General features: G+C 40.3%; 1 protein-coding gene across 1 annotated transcript in view; it reads left to right on the top strand.

Moving 5' to 3' along the window:
- LOC143287055 (uncharacterized) overlaps nucleotides 1-13,963 on the top strand; it is a 48,654-nt gene extending 34,691 nt beyond the window's left edge. The window contains exons 2-3 of the mRNA XM_076595068.1: nucleotides 5,392-5,553; nucleotides 6,253-13,963. Of these exons, the coding sequence (XP_076451183.1) occupies nucleotides 5,392-5,553; nucleotides 6,253-6,518 (428 nt within the window). The 3' untranslated portion in view covers nucleotides 6,519-13,963. The remainder of the gene's footprint in view (nucleotides 1-5,391; nucleotides 5,554-6,252) is intronic.
- Nucleotides 13,964-20,192: the final 6,229 nt, after the last annotated feature.

Consider the following 20,192-nt stretch of genomic DNA (forward strand, 5'->3'; position numbering starts at 1 on the left):
TGTGTGTGTGTGTGTGTGTGTGTGTGTGTGTGTGTTGTAGATGTAAGTGTAGGCTACGTTTTCCCCGATCGGACGTTGAAAAAAAATACTGGTGATGGAGGTCATCTCTCAAGAGCCCGTCTCTATCTTTTATTGTATCTGCCTCTCTATCTCTTTTTTTTTTCTCTCTCTTTCATTCTGTCTCTTTCTATCTTTGTCTGTCTTTCTGTCTGTCTGTCTGTCTCTATCTGTACATCTCCTTCCCCACCCCGCCTTTAAAAAAAAATCACTCCTTTTGTTCTCTATGTCTCTGTCACTCTCACATACAGACCGGACAATGGCCACAAGGACAGTTTAAGACACAGGGTGTAATGGGTCAATTGAATGTAGTGGAAAGGGAGTTTGAGGTGACTCAGACTCTGGGCTTGACCACACACACACACACACACATACACACACACACGCACGCACACACACACACACAGAGGTGCTCACATTCAATAGTTCATTCAGTTTCTGATTTTCTCTTTTGCTGAAAAAGTCGTTTTGCTTTCTTTCTTTCTTCCAGCACTGCCTTAATATCTTTCTTTCTTTTCTTTATTTCTTTATTTTTTCTTTCTTTATCTATCTATTTTCTTACATTCTTTCTTTCTTTCTTTTCCTTTTCCTTCCTTTCTCCTTTCCTTTCCTACGTGATGGCCATCAGCTCGTCGTTCTTCTCATCCTTCCTTACTTTTTGTCTTTCTTTTCTTTCTTTCTTTCTTTCCTTTCTTTTCTCTCTTTCTTTCCTTTCTTTCTCTCTTTCGGTCTTGGTGATGGCCTTCAGCGCAAATTGGAGGCAGTGTGACAGAGAAAATGGATGTGACAAAACAGACATCCCTCCTTCCTTCCTTCCTTCCTGCCTGTCTCTCTTTTCTTTTCTCTCTTTCTGTCTCGTCCCTTCCCCCCCCCCTTCCTCCCCCACCCCTCCGCCCCATGTATGGCCTTCAGTTCAGTGTGGTGGCAGTGTGACAGGGGAAACGGACGTGACGAAACAGACATCCCCTCCTTCCTTCCTTCCTTCCTTCCTGTCTTTCTTTTCTGTCTTTCTGTTTCGTTCCCCCCTCCTCCCTCCGCCCCATGTCACCGGTGGCCTTCAGTTCAGTGTGGTGGCAGTGTGACAGGGGAAACGGATGTGACGAAACAGACACCATGTCCAGTCCTAGTTCCTCAATAATTGATCAGCACTGCTGTGTCCTTCTCTTCTCCATCTTCTTCATCTCCCTTTCTTAATTTCTCGTTTTCGGCACTCTGTTCCTGTGCATTTCTTTCCCTGGCTGATCGCAAGTATATAATTATATCTAGAGAGAGCGTTAGCTGGTTATTTCCCTTCCTTTCACCGCTTTTCGCGAATGGCCTGAACGTTTTGACAAGAATGGTTTCAGGGTGATTTGGTGATTTTGTCCTTCAGATGGGACAACATCTTTCAAGGTAGCGAGTGACTAGGTAAGAGGGGCTGTCGGTTTGTCTGCCTGTCTGTCGAAGGGTGTTATGCATGATTGTTGCCGGTAACACAAATTTATGCTCGACGACAATAATTATATGCCTTGCGACAACAGATGTTTGGCGACAATAATTATATGCCCTGCGACAATACATGCTCGGCGACAATAATTAATGCCGCAACACACACCACTGATCATAAACTACTGAAAAAGACAAACAAACAAACCAAAAAAAAAAAAAAAACCCACAAAAACAAAAAACAAAAACAAAACAACAACAACAACAACAAAAAAAACAACAAAAAAACAACCCCGCATGCACGTGCTATGATTATGTCTGTACAGCGTGTGCAAACAAATTCGAACCCCCACCCCCTTACTTTCCATCTTGACGGCCAAAGAAAAGTTGAAGGTCGTGCCCCACTTTTCCACTCTGAATCCCTAGCCGGGGGAAAAACTTTCATGACTGATTTCGGAGGAATAAGCTAGGCCTGCATCATAAGAATGTTTCGTAAGTTGCTAATTTAGATTGAACACGGAGAAAGGAGAAAGCAATGCGGTACAAGAACTCAGTATCATTATCTCAAGTGAACTGGAATGTATTGAATTATGATACTTTTTGTCACGGCAGATTGCTTTGCATAAAATCCGGGCTGTTCTCCCTCAAGAGAGCGCGTCGCCACAGTACAGGCACATGAGTATAATAATAGTATGGTTGTCTGATGTGTAAAACATCCTGGTTTTGAGGTGCTCGCGTATGACCTTATAGTTTCGACCTTGAGCAAATAATATTCGATATTATCTAATAGACATATCTAACACACACACACACACACACACACACACAGATACTAAGAGATCCCCCCCCCCCCTCGCCATTCCTATATTCTATGTCATGAAAGTAACGACGATTACGTATGTAGGCTATGACATCACTTTCTTCATGTGTGTGTAGGTCTGAAAAGAGTTCAGTTCAGTTTTTGGGACTTTGATAAGGCTCGCGGCTTTTTTGTGTGTGTCCCAGTCTAATAAAACTTCAATTAGAGTTGCCAGCCCGCTTGCTCAGGAGTAATGATAATAATTCTTACCGTTCATCCTACATGAATATCAACTGGCTGATACTTTTTACCAGGAAGTATGGATATTCGTTTTGTTAGTTTATTTGTTATGTTTTGATCTTTTCAGTTTCAGTTTCAATTTGATTTGTCAAGGAGGCGTTACTGCGTTCGGGCAAATCCATACACACTGAACCACATCATCTAGGCAGATGCCTGACCAGCAGTATAACCCAACGCGATTAGTCAGGCCTTGAGTGCATGCATTCGTTTATTTATCAGTGTGGATTTCTGCTACAGAATTTTGCCAGAGGACAACAGTCTCGTTGCCGTGGGTTTTTATTTTATTTTATTTTATTTTATATATTTTTTTAGTACACCAAGCGCGTGCTGCACACGGGACCTCGGTTTATTCGACTCGAATACCCCGCATTCTCGTTCAGTTGTTTGTTTGCCAGTACCTCACTGCCCTTCGTTGGTATCACTCCTGTCTTTCTCATCGTCGGCTCTCAACCTCTTGTCTGCCTGTGTAGGTTATCCTTTTATCCATGAAGTTACATATTTCCACACACCCTCTTGTGAAAATGAACGAATGTCTAATTCTTTCACATTCCATTGTCTTTCCTCACTCAGTTTCTGTCTCGGTCTCCTTTCCTCTGTGTGCCTCTGTGTGAGTGTGTGTGTGTGTGTTTACAATGGGCAAATGCCAAAAATGACTATACCGCCAGTCTCCTTCTCGATGTCTCACTCTTCGCGCGCGCGCGCGCGCGTGTGTGTGTGTGTGTGTGTGTGTGTGTGCGTGCGTGCGCGCACTCGTGTGTGTGTGTGTGTGTGTGTGTGTGTGTGTGTGTAAGTGTGTGCGTGTGTGCGTAGGTAAAAGCATTCGTCTTGTTTATGAAATATGGTTTTCGCATCAGCGGCTGGAGGTGCGAGCTTAAAAGCATCATGTGCAGGCAGCCCAACCACCTAGCCGTGTGACATGGGAGAGGAGGGAAGAGAACGCGGGCAGAATGGAGATGGGCGGGTCTTGTGACGGAAACTTGGAACTGAAAGTACAGTTTGGAGAGAATCAATACCACAACATCGTGTCTCACAATATATATATATATATATATATATATATATATGGAGAGAGAGAGAGAGAGAGAGAGAGAGAGACAGACAGACAGACAGACAGACAGACAGAGAAAAAGAGACAGAGACAGAGACAGAGAGGTCTTACGTCTAATGGTAATTTGAGAAAGGAAAAAAATCGATACCATTTACACACACACACACACACACACACACACACACACACACACACTTTCTATCTCTCTTTCTCCCTCTCCCTCTCTCTCCTTTCTCTCACCTGCTCGTATGTTATACAAGTGCTCGGTTACATTGTTCTCACCTACCCACATCTCCAGAGAGTGAGGAGGGGGATGGGGGGGGGGGGAGAGAGAGAAAAAAGAGTCTTGGTAAAAGGCCCCATCAGTGGAGAGAAAGAGAGAGGGGTGGGGGGGGGGGAGGAGAGTGGCGGGGGGTTTGTTTATCGATTTAGAGAGAGGGCAGAGAGAGATAGAGGGGAAGAGAGAGGTCGGTTTATTAGTTTAGAGAGAGAGAGAGAGAGAGAGAGAGAGAGAGAGACATTCATAGAGACGGACAGACAGACAGACAGGCAGACAGACAGACAGACAACTGTCGTACGGTGTTCATGTCAGACATGTACCTGTCTCTCCCACCCCACCTCTCCCACCCCCTTTCTTCACCCACCTCTCCGTCCCGCCCAACTCTTTCTCAGCAAAAAAAAAGTGTTATTGATGCAATGCACTACATGGACCAATCCGTCTTGTATTGCTTTGACGCCTCTCTGTTGGAACCATAGCCATGTATTAAACATACAGCATGTCTCAGTGGCTGGAACCTACAGAAACCATTCTGATGGAAACGGAGACTTACTTATCAGCAGCCCCAGCAGCCCCTCGCACGTATACACGTATACCTACGTACATTCCACCAGTATCAGACGTTATCTATCGGACGAAACGCAGAGCTGGCTGTTGACTCACTTCAAACGGTGTTCAGACACTTCCACCTCCCACCCCCCACCTTTTATTATTACCGCCAGTGGAGAAATCGAGAAGGACTCCACGAACCCCCTATACTACTAGTACCGTCCGCAAACATCCTCCATCCCTGCATCACTTTAGTTAACGCTGAAGTCCATGTGGTTTGGGTGTTGGTTTTTCTTTTTCTTAATTTGCCAACGTTTGCAGAGTGAGGATGGCAAGACCCCCGTATCCCCGTCCCCCAGAAAAGAAAAGGGACAGAAACGGGGGGAAGAACAGAAGCGAAAAATATTTGTCAGACTTCGAGGTCTCCGAAGTCAACGTTTACAAAAGGCGTACATATATTATTTTTACTGTGTCGCTTAAGTCCTACTGCTGCTGCCACCACCATAAATTTGTATGTGCATGAACTTGTACAGAACCTTAACACAAAATGCTATTTTTGTACCATTATATAAAACAAATCCCATGTTATCTATTAACACTCTCTGACTACTGACATTTATATGTGTAAATTTTAATGTGTGTGCATCTAATAAAACAAAAGCAGATACGTAAGTCGGCCAATGTGCTAAATCCCCACCGTTGGAAAATAAAGATTAATTAATTAATTCATTCATTTATTCTTTCTCTCTGTTTGTCTGTCTGTCTGTCTGTCTCTCTCTCTGTGCCTCATTTAGCTTCCTGTTACAGGTCAGTGTGGTCTCAGTCACAGAAGAACACCAAGTTCCACGCTTTGTCAACTTGTGTCACTGATGGGTGTGTTACAGGTGTGTCACTGATGGGTGTGTTACAGGTATGTCACTGATGGGTGTGTTACAGGTGTGGCCATCACCTGCTACATGTGTAACTCGGCAGTCTACCGGAACGGCGAGGCGTGTGAAACGTTGACGGGAGACACCTCTGTCTTCAAACAGGACTGCGACCAGCTGACCCACCCCAATAACCTCAACTATACCGTGTGCCGAAAGATGTACCAGATCAGTCAGTACATTACTTCTATTGTCCATCTGATACTGAATTTTAACTGTTAGTGATTTATTTTGAGCCTGAGATCGCCAGTTTGTAAGAAATGACAACAAACGAACAAAGGAACCAACCAATACATTACTGGAAGTTTGATCTAATATCTCATGCTGAAAAAAAAAAAAAAAAAAATCCCAGCGCGTTTGCCAGGACATGCAGCAGACTAAGCGGTGCAGGACAGTGTTTAAGAAAAGAAAGAAAATATTCTTTGGAGTCTGTTATCACCAGTGTGGCGATTGTAAGTTGTAATAACCAGCATATGAGAGAGTCTTATAACTTCCATGTGCATACACAGTTTTCAGGCTCATATAACATGAACGTATAGAAGAATGTATAGTTGCACAAAGTTTCAGAAAAATGAACTCGTGCTTGGTTTTTTTTTTTTTTTTTTTTTTTTTTGGTCACGCGCGCATGCTGAACATACCACGACAGACGTTGATTAACAGTAAATCGGTAGGCCTATGCCTCTATTCAGTTTATTCCTTTTATCTATTTATTTATTCATTTATCTATTTATTTATCTATTCATTTATTTTATCAGAGCAGCCAACCGCTACAGCAGATTATCATAATAAATGAAATAACCCTCCGTCTCGTTTAGGCAATCTGAAAGCTTTTCCTCACTCACTCCAGCGCTTGCACTATATGATGTTGCAGTTTACGACAACGACGGGAAGGAAGAAGAACGGATTATCAGACAGTGCGGGTCATCAGAGTCTCCGCTGGGCTGCGAGAGGAAAACGCGTCCCAACACGCTGCAGGTGCACACCTGTCACTGCGCCACCGACCTGTGCAACGCGGCGCCTCGCTCTGCATTCAGCACGCCGCACGCTGTTCTGATGTGGCTGTGCGCCGCTGCTGTTTTGATAGTCGTGGAGGTTCTGCCTTTCCGTCGTGGAGCGGCGGTTGTCGGGGTTTTGTGAGGAAGGTTGTTGGTTTAGGATTCAGCTGTGTTGTGTGTTAGGGGAAAAGAAATCGAACTGAAAGTTTCACAGATTAGCATGCATGTGCATGTACTGGTACAGGCAGTAACAGACAGGTACATGTTCGCAAGCACACTCACCCAACTGACTCGTGAACACGCGGGCCGGCGCCGCCGCACACTCACACACACACACACACACACTGACACACACTATTCCCATCAGTTACGTCGAAGGTCGAAGGTGATGCGAGCATCGCACACTTGTTCAGTCCACATCATGTCCCTTCCAGACACATAGCTGGGGGTAGGGGGAGGGAGGGGTGTGTGTGTTTAACCACCATATGATATCTCCAAAGAGCTTATGTTCTCCATCAACTCTCTTTGTTATCTCCTTCACATTCTATGATTGAGGTCCCGGAGTTCGTGTCTTTGATCATGAAACGGCCTTTCTCGGGATCCAAATACTGCTTTTGCGCATAGCTTCTTGGCATTAACACCCCCCCTCCAAAACAACAACAACAAACAAACAAAAAACCCCAAAAACAAAACAAAACAAAACAAAAAAACACAACAACAACAAAACAAACAAAACAAAAACAAACAAACCCAACAACCTTTCTTCTTACTCAATTCACATTTTCAGATGGAAAAAAAATTGTAGCACTTTTGACTAAAAATACCTCTTTGGAAATCCTATTTCCTTGTTCTTTGTGCACCTTGTTCTGCATGTCTATTCAGAAAAAAAATCTTGCATTCTTCCCAATGTTTTTGTCACTCCTAAATCTTAAGCCAAATATTTGAATTTTAAAGTTGCATTCTTCTCAAATAATGTTTCCATTTTTTCACTTTAAAATCTTCAACTGATTTATTTAAAAAAAAAAAAGAAAAAAAGAAGAAAGAAAAAGCAAAAAAAAAGCTGTTTGTTTGTCATCACATTTTCTTTGTTGACACAGTTGTTCCTCATTCTGCTCAGTGTTTCAGCTGGATACTGTCTTGATATGTGCAATGGTTTTACAGATGTACTTCACGTTTGCCACCACTTCCACCCAGTCTCCTTTCCTTCTTCTCCCCACCTCCCACCCTCCTTTCAGAAAACAACCAGCACCCCTCCCTTTGAGGTTGTTGACAAGAAATGCTTATGGTTATTATGGTTAATCAAAAGGACAGTACAACTATTTTGTTTTTAATAATTAAGAATTGACATGCCATCTCCGTTTTTCATTTGTTCAAATCCATGCCATTAAGGCCAGCCCTGTCTACCATTCGATGAGGAAATGGGGCTTTCAGGAGGTTTGACAGTAAAGGGGGATGAAAACATGCAGTTCCTGTTGCCGCCACTGATTTTTGAACTGGTTATTTCCCTTGATGGGTTAACTCCTAACTTTGCATGATTTAATGAGATTTTGCTTACGTACATATGTATGTATGTATGTAGCTGGGCGCTCGGCTAGCTGTGGCTTAACTTCAAATCACAAGCCGTAACAGACGACATTTTGCAATTGACCTGCTCATCTTAACTCACGTATTGATACAGTCGCCGGCGACGCCATTAAAATTCAAAACTTTTGCCCACACTAAATGAACTGATGCTCCAAACATTTATGAAATTAAATCTATGTATCATTTACTGCCAGATTATTTCTGTTGTGCTTCCATACACACAGATAAATTGGAATGTAACTCAGATTGTAATCTTTCGTCGACCAAAATGGTTCAATGTTGAAGCTTACGTCATTTTGATTCTTCGTCACATATAATGCTGTATTCTTCAACATTTTTTAATCTTATCTGTGATCGCTTGTTGATTAACCATAAACCTAGTATTATGATGTGTGGATGACCATAGATCTGGTAATTGTAAAATACAAAGCAGATTTTCATTGTCGACGACAATCACTTAACACCATAACATCCAAATCTGTGTTTGTCACACACACAATTTAACAATTTCTCTCTTTGATTAGATTAGAAAACTACAAGTATCACATACTGGCAGAGTTGGCGCAACTCCGTTTTTAAATCCACACCATTAGTGTTTGCCAACGTTAAATTGATTCAACTCAGTTTGCAATTGTCAGGTACGAACTCGTTAAAAGTGTTCAGCTTCATGTGACTTAAATTAAGATTACAATTTCATCTTTGATAAACATGCTAGCTAGCTCTTCCATTCATTGTAGGCCTACTGAGCACTGAGCTATCTAATTTCTCGTTGCCAATATTTAATATAAAAGCCGCTTATTCTGCGTTTCATATGCTGATATCAGTACTGCTATTGTGTTAAGTGTTCCTTTCTTTTACTATCAGTTCTACCAGCTTCACATGCAGTTATCGTATGCATGCATAGTCTTCTACAATGTCGTACTCCACTGTGATGATTACAAGATGATATTGGATTAACATCAGTTAGTGATCGAAACTGTCTGATGTGTATCGCATTCCAGTATACGGTTATAATCTAGCCATCATGCTTTTTCCTATACGGCTTACTCCAGTATAGTGCCACATGATAATTGATTCATTTGAGTCACTATTACACAGTTCTAGCATAACGTAATCTATACTATCAGCGTACTTCCACTTTTTAAGCACGAGCCACTTTTTACTTTACTATCTGAATGTATAAGGAATGTCATTTGATGTCAGTGTTTGGTCTTTACACATATGCATTATGTTTTGTTATGTTGTTGGTAATCCCAAACCCAGTGGAAGTCTTTCCATGCTAATATGTATACATGTGCTTTCTATGCACTTGTATCTGACAATGTACTTATGACATTTGTTTGTCTTCCAAGCACTATCTTCTTTCCTTCTTTTCTTCTTTCCTTCTTTTCCTAATTACGTATTGTAATAAAACAATAGAAAAACCCTTTGTGACTAGCCCCTGGTCTGTGCGTAATCTTTCAATACTTTTCACCCTTTCAATCCTTTTAAATCCTTTGGATTAATGAATCCGTGAAATCCCCTCTTATCAACCACCCCGGTTCACGGTAACAAAATTGGCGTCGCCGATAGGAATTTAACCATTTCACCAAATCTGATTTCTTCAAGTTAATCCTTTTATCAAAATAAAACCACAGAATCGAATAAACTCTCCTTATCACTCATTCTACTACATTTATTGATTTATAAAAAATATTTATTATTTATTAATTTTTACTGGTATTTGTTTTGCGCTTACCTTTAATGTTTACTTTTGTATTATGTACTTGTTTATTTATTGTTTGATCATAGACATCCCGGACACTTTTCATATCTTCTTCTAATAATAATAATAATACTATGACAAAACTTTTCATGAGATGTGTTGTTTTGACTTGCACACATCCCACAATACGTTGACCACACTACGGTTGTGTAGGCATGCATGTCAGGTGCGCACAAACTGCTGCGGTGTTAACTGTATGTCATACACAGACGTACACATGCATATATACGTGCACACGCAAAGAGGGATTGAGAGAGAGGCATTTAAAAAATGTTTTCCATTGTTTTTTTGTTTACAATTTTTTTTTTTTCATAATTGAATGTTCACGTTTAAAACTAAAGAGTGAAACAAACTGATCACACATAGACCGCACATTAGGCAAACACACACTACACAGACACACACAGATGAACACACACACGCACGCACGCACACACACACACACACACACACACACACCAACGTTTCGTGTTGGGAACCAGTTTGATTCAGCGTGGTGAGAGCCTGTTGAAGGCTGGAATCTTCTGACCATTTTTATTGTAATTTTTCAATTCCTCCTTAAGAGATTGACGAGGTACCGCTACAGAATCGGTTAAGCGTTGGACCTCTGATCTAGTGTTTAGTAGTGACCTGTGTTTGAGGTACTGTTTCGGCATGGGATTGTGTCTTTGGGGAAAGCACTTTTCATGCCTCCACCCATATGTTAATGGGTACATCTTCGGTCGGGAAAATGGTTAAAACTGCGGAAGGAGAGGACTAGGCCCTGCATTCTTATGCCGAACCCTTGACAAAGTGGATATGATTTCACTGTCCCAATGATCCCCCTCCTCCTCCCTCCCACCCCTCCACCCCCCAGCCTTCCCCTTTTTTGTTGTTGTTGTTTTGTTTATCTTAAGAGTTTCATTCTTACACCAAATCGACATTCTGACGAATGTAGGCCTGCTGGGTTTTACGCACAATAATTACGCCAGTTGTTTGATTGCATTTCAAGATACCATTAATCATGTTTTCATGATTTATTGCTACAATGTTAAGAATATGCCCAAGAATTTTTTTTTTAACATTGTTGTGTTGGAACACAATCGAAAGTTTCATGATTTAATTAGAGAACCATTTGTCATGGCTGTGCTAAAAAAAAAAAGAAAAAAAAAAGAGCGCAAACTTTATTTTTCTTCATACTTTGACGCGTGTGCGCGAGCGTACACAATGTTGTGGCCTGATTACTGATCTGCTTGCTTCATCATAAACGTTACCATCACCATTATAAATCATCATCACATCTGCCACCATCATATTGATGGTGATGATGAGAATGACAACGGCGATCATTTTGTCCTTTTTTTTTTGGTAGGTAGGAACGATGAAATACGTAAGAGAAAGTCCCAAGTGAGTCCTCGCATTACTCTGTTTTGGCTACTCATTGGACTCCTTGCTAGAGTGCTGTCTCATGCTTTGAACAGAGTTTTGGGCATTTTTGAGAAGAAAGGAGACTGGCTGTCAAACGTGAAATCAATGACGAACCACCAAACAACACGGACACACACACACACACGCACGCGCCCACACACACACACATCACCCCCCCTTCCCTCGCCCTTCCCCCACACACATACTTGGCACACACTTTCTATTTGATGACAAATCCACGATCAGTCTATACATGCAAGGCCTCTTGTATTGTATTGTATTATATTGTATTGTATTCGGGTAATATGTAATCCCAGCTTTCAGTCACATCCAACAAGCGAGGTACAAAATCAGTGCCAACGTCATTCAGACATTTTCTTCTTCATGAATATAAATCACCAATTTCGCCGTCGTCAGCATCATCATCACTATCATTTTTGTCATGGTGATCGTGTTTATTATGATTATGATGATGATTGTTGTTGTTATTGCTGCTATTGTTATTGTTGTTGTTGCTGTTGTTATTGTGCATGGGAGTGTGTGTGTGTGTGTGTGTGTGTGTGTGTGTGTGTGTGTGTGTGAGAGAGAGAGAGAGAGAGAGAGAGAGAGAGAGGCACAGATGGAGGGACAGATTGAGAGGGGGTGGGGCGATACAGACAGAGACAGTGAGAGAGGGAGAGACAGAGAGAAACAGAAACGTATTGTATCTGACAAGTGACACATTTTGCTGTGTTTATGAAAGTAATCTTACAGCAGTTTGTCAAATAGTATAGCTTCATATTATACTAAATAGAAGGGTGATGAACTATGTTTCTGACTTTCTCAAAATAACTAATGCAGACATCAAATCAGGAGATAAACCAGCAAATAGTGAATCCAGGATCAAGGAACATACTTCTTCTTCTACTGCTGTGTTCGTGTGTTGCAACTCCCACGTTCACTTGCATGTATGAGTGGGCTTTTATGTATATGACCGTTTTTACCTTGTCCTTTAGGCAGCCATACTCCGTTTTCGGGGATGTGCATGCTGGGTACGTTTCTTGTTTCCATAACCAACCGAACGCTGACATGGATTACAGGATCTTTAACGTGCCTATTTGATCACTTTGCATGCTTAAAACACGAAGGAGGTTCAGGCACTAGCAAGTTTGCCCATTTGTTGACCTGGGAGATTAAAAAAAAAGAAAAAAAAAGTCAACTCTTAATCCATCACGTTCGCCGAAACCGGGGATAGAACTCAGGAAACTGGGGCGGGAATCCAGCGCCCGTAAAGGAACAGACAATTTTTGTAGTTACTTCAACATACTTGTATTAAACGGGGTACAATCAAGCCCGACACGGGTTTGTTTGGATAGGTCTTTACTTAAAGTGGCTTTCATGTTGTCAACGACTTGTTACGTTGATACTTTTGCCCATCGAAACCATGGCTGTTTAATTGTTTGTTTGCTTGTATGTTTTAACACTGTTATCGGATATTTTTTGCACTGTTGACTATTGATCATCAATGGAATATGTTATATGATCATGTTGCACTGTTTTCCCTGGAAATTAGTTGGGGTTATTGATATTATAATTTATTTTAAATCTTCACACACGTTTGGACTCGTCACTCTTTCTCAAATATGTCACATTTGTTATCTTTAAAAAGCCGTTTTTCATTATTTTTTCACTTATATGTGCAAATGATATAACATTTGTGTTTGAACATTATATCACAATAGATTTTACTGTTACTTCATAACTCGAAATCAAGCCAGCAAACTTATCATATTGTTATGTTTTTGTTGTAAATATATATTTTGGGGTCAGATAACTATGTATGCACATTCATATCAGTTCTATTTGTATTTGATATGTTATCTGTCTTTGTTAAGTTGTTTTTGACATTCGTTGCATATCCTTTAGAAGTGAGAAAATAAGTCTCACTTGGTATATGGAAAAAAACAAAAACAAAACCCACAACAAAAACAACCACCACAAAACAAACTGAATCAAAAAGACAAAAAACCCAAACAATTCTGACGAATGTAATGCCTGGAGAAAGAAATATAATTTTTTATCATAATATTTACACCAATGTTTGCATTATTTCACTCTTTTTGATACTTTATTTTTTCTTATCATGTCTTTTAAGCTTATCTTGATCTTGTCTCATTTTATATATTGATATTATGTTATCTTCATTTCATCATAGTCGTGTCATAAGATTACATTTATTTTACCTCTATCTGATATTATTTACTTACTATGTGTTACTGACAAAGGCACATATTCGACTGTCAGTATTTTGTGGAGTTGTTATTTTGTGATCGACAATTTAGAAATCTACCTTATGGTTTTGTAGATACCCTTTGGAATCTTTAAACAGCAATCTTGGCTCTTTTCTATGATGTCAATAATGTAGACTGTAGTGAATTTTGTCAACGTTTTAATAAATCTTTCACGTCTCTTACTTGTGTACATTATTATTCATCAGCTCTCTCCCTCTTTCTCCCTCTTTCCTCCCCCCCCCCTCTCTCTGTGCTTGTCTGTCTGTCTATATAGCTGCGACAATCCTTTAAACCTTTTAGAACTGAACATTAAAAATTATATTATGTCTGTTTACTTGTACGTATTATTTCATGCACTATCTCTACTAACAATCTTCACTATCTTTATTAACAAATATCACCATATAGCTTGTGTTTCTTTTAAAAAAAAAAGGAACTTAATTCATGCTTTACATAACTGCTATTTCTCATGCATAAGCTTTGTTAACCAAAGAGGATACCACTTGTATGGTTGTGAACATGTAGACACTTGTTCATGTTAATAAATAGACATGCTATGATTTGTGGAGGAACGGGGATATGCCACATTTCAGTGACGTTTTGTTTTTTGGATAGGATTTTCTTGTACCGTTTCTTGTCTGTATAGATAAATTGGTGCACACACACACACACACACACACACACACAAAACAACACGTTCTTTATTTACCAATATTATTTTATTCAATTTATCATTTTTGGACTGGAAGGGGTCTGTTGGTACAGAGGACTGGTATGCATCTGGCTACAGAACGCACATTTCCAGATCTCAAAAATGACGCAGTTAGAAAGTCGCGTAATTTCATGACGTAAATGCATTGGCTGCTAATGTGGAAATTGCTTCAAACAACATGATATTTTATTTATTTATTTATTTTTTTTAGGCAGACGTTTACCACCGCAGACAGATAAATCGTGGAAGAAGAAAATAAGTGTGAAATATAAAAGTCCCCTTTCGTTCATATCGTTTAAATGCAGCTGTGAATCAAGTTGAGTGACACTGCGAAAGATTACCGCTGTGATTTTCAGTCGACGCTTCGATAAATCAACACTACTTTATTTCATTTTGGCCACAAAAACCTGGCCGCGCCATTTTTCTTCCAGATCTTTCATGAAAACGTAAGTTATAACCTTTCTGTTATTTTTCTAAAAAGTATTTAAAAACCGTTGATTTTAGTTTTATTTTAAGTCTGTTTTATTTTTCTCCACTCTCGTTGTATGTTCGCTATCGTACTGACGCCAACTCACTGTTTAAAGTACACACTTTGATTCGCCAAATAGTTAGTAGGCCTACTTCGCAATGATAAGTAGGTAGCTCCGGCCGCGATGTAATGCTGTGAAAATATGGCTGACGGATCGTATTTTTATCACTTTTCACTTCGCCCTAGCAAGCGCAATACTGCATACATCGAGTTGAAAAATATATCAGAAAATAAAACCACCTTTGTTCTTTCCTCTAAGTATTTCTTTTTGTGTGTGTAAGGCAGTGTGAGTGAAACTGATCGCCCGAAGTGGAGTAACAACCTTCGCTGTTCGAAACGCAGCGCGGTAAAACAGTGTGCCGACGTCTGCTTCTGGTCTTGGAGGGTTGGTGACAAAAATAGGTTTCGGACATTGCTCACAGAGTCCTTACAACCAATCGACTTGATAGACATATCGAATAAAAGATCACGTTCTCTACTTTTACGTGGGCTAAGTTTTAGATTGATATATTTTACTCGATTTATAAACCCTCCCCCCAAAAAACAAAACAAAACAACAACAACAAAAAACAAAAACAAAAAAAAACGTGGCTGAAAATTTACCCTTTTTTGACGCTCTGCCGCACTTCAGATAAAATAAATCTTTTCATTAAACCCACCTCTGAAAAGTTCATTCTTCCTTCACTAAAAAGCTTTATAAAATGATCCGAAAGCTTTTAACGAGCAACGTCCGTTTAACGAAACAGTGGAGACCTTGCTTTATTTTATTTTATTTTATTTTTTTACGCCACTTATCAACTAGATCTATTTTTTAGATCTTTGGTTTGAATGCCCGGGTTCGTAGAAGTCTTGTCGCAGAGCTCAACGTAGTCCAGATTTTGCTGAGATGTTTTGGAAACCAACTTTATATTACTTATTTTAGTAAGTATTTGAATGATAGGTTTCATAATTTTAGTTAAAATCAACGTTTTCTGTTGTGAAACAAGTTTCTTTCCGACAGTGAAAGACAGCCAAGAACTCCGTCAAAATAGCATGCGAATTTTTCAGTGAGAAGTTCAGCTGGTCTTGTTCAACTTTGTGATCGCACAACATTATTACTGTATTTTCTTATTTCTATTTTTATTTTCTTATTTCTGTTTTACTTCACACACACACACACACACACACACACACACATATATATATAAATACATGCATTATATATATATATATATATTACAGAGAGAGATAGGTTATGCAACACACACACACACATTTACACACACACACACACACACACACACACACACACACACACACACATATATATATATTACATATACACACACGCAGGTGGACATTCTTGAAGAAAGGGCGGAGAAAATAATTACCTTCAGCACATAGTGTCAAAGAAACAAGTACAAGATTTTGTGCACTTCCGTGCTTTGAATTTCAGATGTTTGCAGTTACTTGAATGAGGAGAGAGAGACAGACAGACAGACAGACAGACAAAAACAGCAACAACAACAACAACAAAAAACAACACCGAAAAAACAACAACACAAAAACAAAAACAACAACAAAAAACAAGAAAAGAAAAACAAAACAAAACAGATCAATATAATACTACCACTGCAGGGGTACCTTAGTTTGATGATGTATGGTAAGACTGTTGTTTCCTTTCAACCTTTTTATACTTCAGCACTGAAACAGACCATGCATTAGTTCAGCTGGATGTCTGTACTGTAAAGCCGGTATGATCAACTGAACTGATTAATAGTTAATTATGAAGTATAAACAGGAAAACAATTACATAAAGTGATGCATACATATTGATTTTGACTTTATGTTGGGAAAAAACCTGAAAAATTTATATAAGGATAATCATTTTTAGCATCAATGGAACACATTATCCACGATCGTCTTGAATAAACTATTATAAAGTATATTTTTTTCATATGTTCATTTCAAAAGCTGTCATTTATCAAGATTTCTGATTAATATTTGCTGTCTTGTAAGTCTACAGTCTTTCCTGAACCTGAAAATATCTTAAAGGTTTTTGTACATGCAATAGGTTTTGAGTGTCAGTCATTTTAGTAACGCCTCTATCAAAACTACAGGATCGGACATAAAGAACATAAGCATTTCCCCAGAAGTTTTGAATTTATGACACTGGCATTCAGCCAGTAACATTAACAGCCAACTGAAAAAAAAAAACTGAGGTGTTTTGTGTACTATATAGATCACATGAAGAGTTTTGACTTTGAGAATGTATTAGTTGCAATTCTACACGTGTTCCAATATGCCATTTTGTGATATTCGCTAAAATCGTCGATTTTTTTTTTGAAAATTCAAAACTCATGTATGTGTAAATATGTCTTTTCTAGGTATTTTCACAGAGCAATGCCAGCAGTCTACTCTGTTGAGGCTTCGTCTTGTGTTACATGTATGTATGTATATATGTATGAATGTAGGCACGCACGCACGCATGCACTCACATCCAACAAACACCGGATTTAGAGAAAAAGCGGACAGACAGACAAGGACACAGATAGAGACAGTACAGTCGTTCTGATTCATCACATCACATCATCAGATCATCAGACCGGATCACTACAGAGGACCGCACAAGGTGGCTATCGATCTGCTCAGAAGGGACTGATGACTTGAAGGAGTGGAGGAGGGCCTGGCTGATCCTGGGTTCAAATCCCTTGAGGAGAGTTGGAGTGGAGAGAGCTAGAAAGGGGGGACGGTGGGAGGGGAGGGGGGTGGGGGTGGAGGGGGGGATGCGGGGGCGTGGGGGGGGGGAGGGACGGGAGGGAGATGAGAAATGGACAGTTAGAGGGAATGAGGGATAAGGAGAGACTCAGAGAGAGAGAGAGAGAGAGAGAGAGAGAGAGAGAGACTGTATCTTTCTTCCCTGGGGGTAAAAAGCAGGGAGAGAAAGGGGTGCCTGACGCTTATGTATCATTTATGGTACACGTTCTAATTCACCACGTGTCAGATCACCAAATCGGATCACTACAGATGATCGCACATGGTAACGATCGATCTGAGGAACTGATGGCTTTGGGTCTGGAAGAGAGAGAGAGAGAGAGAGAGAGAGAGAGAGAGAGAGAGAGAGAGCAAATTATCTCCATTTTCAGGAAGCACCAGTGCAATTTCCAAAACAGCGCAGGTCACATCAGTTCACTCACATACTGTGCTTTTTTATTTTTTTATTAAAAATTTATTTATTTATTTATACACTTTCGTGTTGTTGGTTTGTTGACTCTTTCACCGCCAGTTTTCTATCAGAAGAGCACTTTCCAGCGTCAAATATTCCTGCTGAATCAACAGCTGGTATCTTTCTCGATTAGGCGTTTGACTTGTGATTAGGGTTCGAGGCCCCGTTTCAGCATGGTGTTGTGTCCTTGGGATAGTCAGTCCACTCCAGTTTACCTCACTCCACTCAGGTGTGAATGGCTACCTGACTCCGGTTAGGAAAGGTTAAAACAACGTTAAGGAGACGATCGGGCCTCAACTTTCAGTATCGAGCCCAAGGGACAGTGCAAACGAATTCACTACCTTGATGGCCAGAAAAGACTATGAAACCATTAACCTTTTTAACCTTTTAATCTGATACAAAATACAAGAAGAAGAAAAGAAAAACCTTCAAATTTCATGTGCGGTTGGATCATTAATTTAGTTACTGACAGCTGAACCTTTGGTAAAACCAATTCATTGTGTCATGAGTTTAAAGTGCAATAACTACGTTTAAATGAAGTAAACTGTTGGTTGTTTTTTCTGAATAAAAGAAACTCATTTCCAAGAATGGTGACGGTATCCCGACCTGTAACCACAGTCGTATCTAAAAAGGGCGACTCCATACTCGTCAACAGCCGTCAAGGGGTTAATCTCGTCGCATACTTAACCACTGCTCTTGTCGGAGGTCGCACACAGTGTGGCATGTAACAATGCTGTGTTCACAGTATAAGGCCTGTAGTCGGGAAACAAGGAACGCTAACGGAGAACAGTGATACAGGACAAAGGCATGTTGGGATCAGTTAGTGATTAAAAGAAAGAATGAAGACAGAAAAGAAGAAAGAAAGAAAGTAAGAAAGAAAGAAAGAAGACTTGAGGGAGTCGGCCTTAACAGACAAAATAAGTCATAAGCTAGGTAACTAAGTAACTAAGTGACAAACTTAGTAACTAACTACTAAGACACCCGTGGCAGCTTTTTGGAAGAAAAAAGGTATTTCTGCAAAATCTCATTGAACGACCCACACTCTGCATGTAATGACAGAGATTACCAGCTGAAATCCCTGAATGTGCAATATCAAGCAGAATTCTCCCCACCTCACACCCCTGTTCCGTCAGTTTGAACATTTGTTTTTTTCTTTCGGTGCTACTGCAGTGCTGAATAGGCCTCTTCCCTCCCTCTGGAATGTGGCAAAATATTGAGGAGTTATTTTGTGTGTGGCGGGGACGGGGCGGAGAGGGGAGGGGGGAGGGGGTGTGGGTCAGAGGGGGCGGAAGAGGGAGAAGTTATGTTAGAGAACATACACCAAAGATAACCCAAACTACCTGTGAAGTGTGGTTGTTTTCCATGGATTAGGCCGAGTTAAAAACAACAACAACAACACAACAACATCAAATTAAAAGCAAAGATATCATATTTCGCTGTTTCGGTTGCATCGGCACATCATTATAGACCAGTCCCTTTAACCCCTTCTTGACTGCAGCTGACAAGTATACTCGTCAGTCAGAGAAGGGCTGTCACCTCATTGAGATAAGACAGAGATAACAGGTCAGGATGTCGGTCGCCATTCTTTATTACGACTTCTTCCTCTTCGGTTCATATTTCCTTTGGTCAGTAGAATCAGAAGTTAAATAGTCAAGGGATTAACCAAAAACTTTTATTTTTTAATGAATAATGAATAATTGATAATAATTGTGAAATTGTTCACACACACACACACACACACACACACACACACACACACACACACACACACACACAACTACCACCACCACCACCTCTTCCACCACCAACACCTCCACCACCACCCTGAACACAACAATCCCCACAACTATCAGGATCAATAAAATGTGCACACATGACGTTTGGCACCGACGATTTGACGTCAGTTATAGTTGATTCTGGTGGGGGTTGGGGGGGGGGGGGGGTATAGATGCTATAGGGGAATGGAGGAGGATGGAGAGGTAGAATGCAAATATCCCCTCCTCACCCTCTGCATACCCCCATTGTTTTTCCCGAAGGGCTAGAAAAGCTACAGCGTGGCCCAATCATCAATAATTAAAAGCCATCACGGCGACAGGGAGCAAGTGAGAAGTATTGACCCCACGTGCCCTTGGCATTGTTGTTGTTGGTGGCTGCTGCTGCTGCTGCTGCTGATGTGGCTGGCAGCGGTGCCAGAGGTCTGCCTGATATGGACGGTTACATCTTCATCGTTGTCATCACCGTGCTCCTTGGTTCTAAATAGTAGTTTACGAATTTGTATTTTATTATATTAAAAAAAAAGGTTACAGTACAATTGCGAATAGTTAATTACAGTGAGTTTGACACG

This window comes from Babylonia areolata, chromosome 1 (genome assembly GCF_041734735.1).
Source record: "Babylonia areolata isolate BAREFJ2019XMU chromosome 1, ASM4173473v1, whole genome shotgun sequence".
Lineage (NCBI taxonomy): Eukaryota > Metazoa > Mollusca > Gastropoda > Neogastropoda > Buccinidae > Babylonia > Babylonia areolata.